At 38.1% G+C, this 7,500-nt stretch overlaps 1 protein-coding gene across 2 annotated transcripts in view; it reads left to right on the top strand.

Annotated features, from left to right (window-relative positions):
* The window catches only part of LOC138007119 (ADP-ribosylhydrolase ARH3-like), a 46,207-nt gene that overhangs the window by 8,489 nt on the left and 30,218 nt on the right, over positions 1–7,500 (top strand). For both annotated transcript variants that reach the window (XM_068853863.1, XM_068853864.1), the window contains exon 2: positions 3,582–3,769. In XM_068853863.1, coding sequence (XP_068709964.1) covers positions 3,582–3,769 — 188 coding nt within the window. The remainder of the gene's footprint in view (positions 1–3,581; positions 3,770–7,500) is intronic.

Here is a 7,500-nt window from a genome sequence, read left to right as displayed (position 1 = left end):
CCCACTACCACTTCTTGTTCCCTTGTTCACTGCTGTGCGGAAATCTTGCCTCACGTCTCGAATCTTTTCTTTCAGTCTATCGTACCTTTTTTTTAAACGAGTTTTTTCACTATCTCTGTGTTTTTTGAAGGCTTCGTATTCTTTCTCACTCATTTCTTTGAGTGGTTTTATAGGCTCAGTAACATCCTCAGGACCAAATTCGTCTGGAAAATCGACAGCCATACACCAACATATTTCCGTATACATGCAGGCCAGGTTGGCCTCGAAATCGATTCATTAAAGTGGCACTTCGTTTTGAAGTCCTTTAGGTATCTCAAAAGAAGTTCAACTTGATCAGCTGTCCATACCTTGTTTTTAGGGAACCTTCTTCTTGGTTTTCTTAGGGGCTGTTGACTGTTCTTCGTTCTCAGAGGCTTTTCTCTTGCCTTGCGCTGCTTGTGCTATCGACGGCCGACTAGGCAAAGTAAAGTTGTTCACAGTGGATGCGTGGGACTCCATCGGGTCTTCTTCACTCACAATCCCAGAATATGCTTGATTTTCCTCGCTCTGTTGCATATTATGCAGATGAAGCCGGCAAAAAAGCTCGCCGGGTTTGTAAGCGCCTACCTAGGCGGGTTACCTCACCTACCTGGGGTTGCCCACCTCCATGTAAACAGGCCCTGAGTTCTTCAACATTCTCCGTCTTGAGATTACCCGACTGGGCTTTGCACAAGCGAACATGGTTTTTGTCAATAGTTACCAACTCAACTGCCGTGTTAAGTATAGCGCGAGAAATTACTGCCACCGGAGTCCTCAGGCTAAGGTATGCATCTTTGTCACTAAAGTCGGCTACCTGTATAGGAACCAGGCCGCTCCTATGAACTGTGACAAGGGATGCTCCAATAGTCAATCCATTTGGCAACTCCGCAACATTCACACACTCTACCAGGGCGCTATAGGGTCTGCCACACGTCGGTCTAGTGGACCCCTCCAAGACTTTGATAGAGCGGGCGGGAAGCAGGGTTGGACCCACCCCCACTAGCTGCACCCTCCCATAATCACTTGGTGTTAGAACCACTGTGACAGTCTCTTCACACGTAACTGAAACCTTGTACATCAGTCTGTAGTGCATGCAAGAGGGCACGCTTGCCTGGATTAAATTTAGCATAGCACACAGTACTTGCAAAATTCTGCCCATACTTCGCGACCAGTTGTTTACAAATGTCTCTTAAAACGTTCGAACCAATAATCCTAGGGATTTTCTTTTTCCTCTCGTTGACCAGGGTAGACACAGCTGGGTCTTTCACTACAAGAAACCCCAAACCCTTAAAAGTGTTGGACAACACATTCAGCGCAAGTTCGACATAGCCAATGTAAAGTATCTGCAGCTCCTCTGATGCAGATATCCTGATGTAAGACGACACATTCAGAACTTCCCTCCCCTGCAAAAGGTGTTCTAAAAAAAGCTTTCTGTTATTGTTGATACCTCAGCACCTGTATTAATCAGGCATGCAACGTCCACAACCCCCACTCTCACATTCCCCTCCCAACACTTACAAGTTTTTCTTCTCTGCTCGATTCCTTCCCGACTCTTCATTGCAGCTATCAAGGACTCAATTGTTGTTGGGCTGCAATTTGCGCTGACTGTTGGTGCATGATTTGTCGAAGATCACAATCCGCAGCTGTCTCATGAATGGTGGCATCGTTCACTTGGGTTCTCTTTTGACAAAAATTGTCATGGATAAGTTTGTAGCTTATATAAAATGTTGAGCACTACTTCGCAGGAAAATAATCGCACCTTCCTGTAAATAATTATTTTGGGGAAAGACAGGGCAAGAAAGTACCCCAAAGGAACGTTTCATGTTAATGATGGTCTGTTTGTTCTTTGTGCAATGCAGTGATCTACATGTACAAGTAACAAACGCTTGTGGTGGACAAGCTCCTTGAAGATGTCAGTCATGTGACACCAAATCTGCAAAACTAGCCATTTCTGATATCAGTAATTTAAAATGAGACAACAAATGATTTAGTTCAGATGTTTGCATTATTCATTTGTACTATACTATTTTCTTGAACAGCAAGAAAAGGATTGTGCTCCCCTTAGACCAAACAAAACATGGTTAATTTAGCTAAAATTAAATCGCATAATTTGCCCCATAATTTCCAAAAATGTCGCACCCTATACTTTAACAAGTTTTTAAAGTATAATTATGATTGTGCCCTGAACCTTTCTCAAGATAAGAAATGTGCAATTTGCAGGACTGGTGGTCTTCTGTCTGTAGTGCTGACCAACCAAAGTAAGCTTTATATACATGTGGTTAAATTACACTCGTCTGAAACTACATGATGAGTAAATTGTAACTGGCTTTGATTGACCCGCAAGTGAAGGTTTTGATCGGTGTGACTGGTGATTGCTATTTCATATGGGACTTCAAGTTCAACATGTCCAGTACCTGAGGAACTATTAGTGTTTTTTCCTAACTTTTGTATTAAGAATGACTCGGAATAAATACTTTATCTTCCAAAAAAAAAAATGTATGAATGAGAATATTCTTACCCTAGGAAATCAATGAAAAGATATCAGACTTGTTTAAGCGCTGCTAGGATCACTACCAAGTTCTTGTATTCTGCAGCAGCTCTAGAAATAAATTATTGTATGGCAAAGATTCATCAATGTAACTTATTTGTGTTTTTTTTTTGTCTTCAGTCTTCACTTTTGTGTGAAACTTAAGGATGTGCATGAGAATCACCTGCCTCATGTACTTTAATACAGTATACTGCGATATTACATAATTACATGTATTAATATTCTTTAAACCCTGTGAAGCATTTTCTTTTCGCAAAATAACACTCAATTGTGAGGTTGTTTGTTTACCAGCGTGACTGAGTAGCTTAAGCCTGTTCTCTTAGATCTCAAGGTTTCCTTTAATGCCAATTAAACCATTGTTCTCGTGAATGTCAGAATTTTGAGTAATTAATACACATAATATTCTCGGGTTGCACGTCACGCAAGTGAAAACATAAATCGCTTACCATTTAAGAAATTGAGTCAAGAAATGGAAATGTTATAGAACAGGGCTGTGGGACATTCTGCACTTGCCTTATTCGGTGAAATTTATTACCAGGTACTCAAATTTGTAGAGTTTAGTATGAAGGCACCATGTTGGGGTACTGCTCAACTACACCAACATGGCAGCAGAAACTTCTGGAATTTAGTTTGGCTGTCCTTAACACTTTCTGCTGTAAAATGAGCTAGCAAACATTCATATAGACACATCTCCCAGTATATTGGCTGTTTTGCCCTCAAAAACACGAGGGAAATCAATTTTTTTATGCAACTGGCATGTTTTTCGAAAGCCGCCAACATGTCATGCATTGTGAAATTCAAACTGCTTTTAATTTTCAAAACGAATCACAGTACTGAGCTGAAAATATGCAAGCAGATATATTTTTAAAACCTCTTGTAGCTGATCAAGATAAAAACTCAAACGTCTCTTTAGTTTTGTATTTCATTTTTTTGTGACGTCACGTGGAACCCAAGAATATAAAAGTTCATTCACAATTACTTGTATTGTTAATTTGGGCTTACTTTGTTTACACAGATTGCTTGTAAAAATGCTTTGATAACACATGCTCATGTTTATGGTGTAAATGGTGCCATAATACAGGCAATGGCAGTGTACAATGCACTGCATCTTGAACCACCAAGTCTGGACCCATACAGATTTATTGATCATCTTGTTGAAGTGGCAGAGAAGGTGGAAGGCCAAGTAACCAGTGTTACCAACAGGTAAAAGTTGCCTTTTTGTAAGTTAGCTGCTCTTCAACAGGCCTTTCTCAATTTTGGGAAGTTGACGGCTACAATGTAAGTAAAAGAAAAAACAAGTTCTATTGGATCATCAACAAATTGTAACAGTTGTAATACTCTTAAAGTGCACATGACACAATATTGTTTATTAGCTTGTTTGAAAGAGCTTTCAAAATGATGAAGAACAGCGTTTACTTTTATTGCGATAGCACTCTTGGTTGCCGAGTTATTCAAAATTATGTAAAATCACAAATTCATATGGAATATCTTTGCAAAAATTAATACGAAGTCTGCAGGGTTGAAATTTTGCAGGGGTGATGTGCTACCAAAACTGCACATTTTGATAGTGATTATATATGATGTCACCATAGTAACATACTCATTACCAGACCTCTACCTTCCCTAAATGAAAAATGCCTTCTTTGTTGCTCCAGAGTCTAACAGACTTCCTTGTGCTTGTGCTGTGTAATGTCCGTATTCGCTCACACCCACTGAATGAAGATCAAGAGCAAATAACCCCTATTGGGGAGGGAAACCCTGATTTTACCCTTTGGATGGAGAGGGCCTGGAGCCCATTAAGTTGCCATGAAAATGTCACAGTGGGCCATGTCATGAAACTTTGTAAGTCATGAGTATAAGAACTTTAAAAAGTTTCAGTTCCATGCCGAAAAAGTCTTCAGAGATACATGTATTCCTTTTTTTCTGATTTTACATCATTTTGTGTCCACTGTGTGACGTCACAAGTCGTCTAATTTGCATTAGCCAAAATCTGGAATAACTCGGCAACCAAGAGTTAGAGAGCTGATCACAATAAAATAAACGCCGTTCTTCATCATTTTGAAAACTCTTGGAACAAGCTAATAAAAAAATTGGGTCACATGCATTTTTAAGGTGCAGACACTTCAAGTTGAAAATCGTGCTTGTACAGTACGTTGGTGAGGTGTTCTCAGTCAAGTGATACTGGAGAAGTTTTTGTTAATGAACATACAGAAACCGTTACATTTACTGTGGGGTCTGGTTGAATGAAGGTGCTACATGTACGTTGTAGAAACCAAAAGATGTAAATCTCATCAGGCTTTGGTTTGCAAACATTCTCTAGTGAGAGACACAGGTACATGTAACAATGCTGCAGTGTACAATTGCTGTGGACGAATAAAAGGAGCTAATGAGAGATCTTTTGGCAGAGATCCACGGATTCGGCTAACTCAATGTTGTGCTCAATCCAAATCTCTTGTGGTTAAGGTTTTTTGTGTGTTGCATTTGCATGATAATGTAGCATTCACATTTAAACGATATAAAAATGCTTGGAACATTTGAAACGTTTTATTCCTAAAGGATTTGAATTGGGTACGACATTGAGTTAACCGAATTGGTCTATTCATTTGATATTTAAATTTTGCCAACCACAGAACAAAAGAACCTTTGCTTCGACAGCCAACTGATCTCTGGTTGGCACATTAAAACGTAATGGTGAGTATCACTATAGTGCTTTCATTCGCCCGAAATATAGCAGATAGTTGTCTTTTGTGTTATCTTTGCTGTACAAATTTTTAAAAAAAAAATGTCTGTAGAGCATGCCATGCTTTGTTTAAATTACTCATTCTGCACAGTTTACAGGCCATAATTCTCTGAGTTTTTTTGGTTTTGCGCTATTTTTAAAAAGTATTATTATTTTAAGAACATTGACAGGAAGTAATCATATCAAGATGAAGTTTGGTCAGGGTATTAAGTAGCCATCATAGAGTTCTCAGATCACATTTTCCTCCAAAATACCGTTACCATAGCACTGATATAAGGCCTTTCTTTGAGCCTTAAAATCAACATATGTTGTCTTTTTTGAAAAAAACGGGACGGTGTAATCTTCCCAAACAGCGTTACCAGATAATGTTAGCAATAAGCGCTACAATTTTTAAAATTCAACAAAAGCTGTAGGTCAGTTTTTCAGAAAAGTCAGTTCTTTTAAAAATATGTCTCTAATGTTTTTTTTTCCCACCCAAATAAGTTTTTGAGATTTCAAAGACAAACGTTTTAAATTAATATAAGTTGGCATGCAAAAAATAATAATAATTTACTGTCCAGAAGAAGAGATATAAACAATTAAAGTTGCAAAATCTGTTCAAAAATTTTCATGTTCATGGGAAATGTATTTAAGTCCAATTTGCCCATCCACACGCATCTGGATTTGCACTAGTATCCAGGACTTTTCTATGACTATAGTCAACAGAGCATGCACCACCAGGCGTGCGACTTGACATTTTCGTTCATGACTCCCAATGAGTGACAGGAAACACTAGGAGGAACAAATCAGAAGATACCCAGCACATTCTCTCAGGTTTAACCTCAGCTTTATTATGTATATTTTTCGTTTTAAACGATATATGTTAATATTTGCCGTCGCCATAGATGCTGAATCTCTCCAAAGATGTTATATTTGTATACTCAGCCTCATGAGAGATTAATTAAAGTAAATTAGCGTTTCAAAATTTGTTTTGATCTGCTTAAATTTCAAGTGATTTCATTTGATTTATTATTATCATTATTATTATTGTTATTATTATTATTATTATTATTATTATTATTATTGTTATTTTCTCACATTGGATTTCCAATGGAACTTCAGTACTCCAGGAAGCTTGGTGACAAGTCTCCTCAAACTTCTAGCACCTTCCTAAGAACCCTTGCCGTGTTCATAATAACACTTTTCTGAAGCTCGTCTATCTTGATCTCTATACCAATATTCTCTAGTCTCCTCTTTAAATCCTTTAGAACTGTTCCAAATGTTCCGATTACAATAGGAATTACCATTGTTTTCAATTTCCATAACTTCTTCAATTCTCTTGCTAGATCCTGGTATTTCACTACCTTCTCGACTTCTTTCTCCTCAATACGGCTATCATATGGTATTGCAAAATCTATTATTTTGCAACATTTATTTCTCTTTTCAACAACAATCATGTCTGGTCTTCTCTCCTCTATTACGTGATCAGTGTGTATTGTAAAATCCCATAATATTTCTCATATCTCTCATTCTCTAGTACTGGCTCAGGTACATGTTCATACCACTTTTCATTGACAATGAAACCTTCCTCTTTACAAACTTCCCAATGGATCTTCTTACCCACCCAGTAATCTCTCCTTTCATATTCCTTTTTTGCTAATTTAGGCAATTCACTCACAATAATTATGATTTATGCTTTCATCCACCTTTCTACACATTCGACATTTACTGTCCTCTTGAGTTTGATATATTCTAGCTTTCATCAGATTCGTTGCAAGCGCCTGTTCTTGTGCTGCCATAATAAGACTCTCAGTCTCCCTTTTTACACTTCCTTTCTTTAACCAAAACAAGGATTCATTCCCTAATATTTCTTCCATCTGTTGTAGAAATTGTCCGTGCATAACCTTTTCCCTCCACTGTTCCTTTCTTTCATTTTTCTAACGTATCTTATACTCGACCTCTGTTTCATTATTATGACCACCGCTGATCTTTCTAGCGGCCTTTATCAGTCTTTCATCACTATCATTGATATATCTCTCCAACCCCAAGGTAGCAGATTCTACACAGTCTTCAACACTAATCAGACCTCGTCCACCTTCTTCTCTCGCTATGTAGATACGATCGACAATACTCTTTGGATGGAGACCATTATGCATGGTAAGTAATTTTCTGGTCTTTCTATCTAGATCTTGTAACTCTGACTTTCTCCAGTCCA

This window comes from Montipora foliosa, chromosome 6, assembly GCF_036669935.1.
Source record: "Montipora foliosa isolate CH-2021 chromosome 6, ASM3666993v2, whole genome shotgun sequence".
NCBI lineage: Eukaryota > Metazoa > Cnidaria > Anthozoa > Scleractinia > Acroporidae > Montipora > Montipora foliosa.
This window is presented reverse-complemented; position numbering and strand designations above follow the sequence as displayed.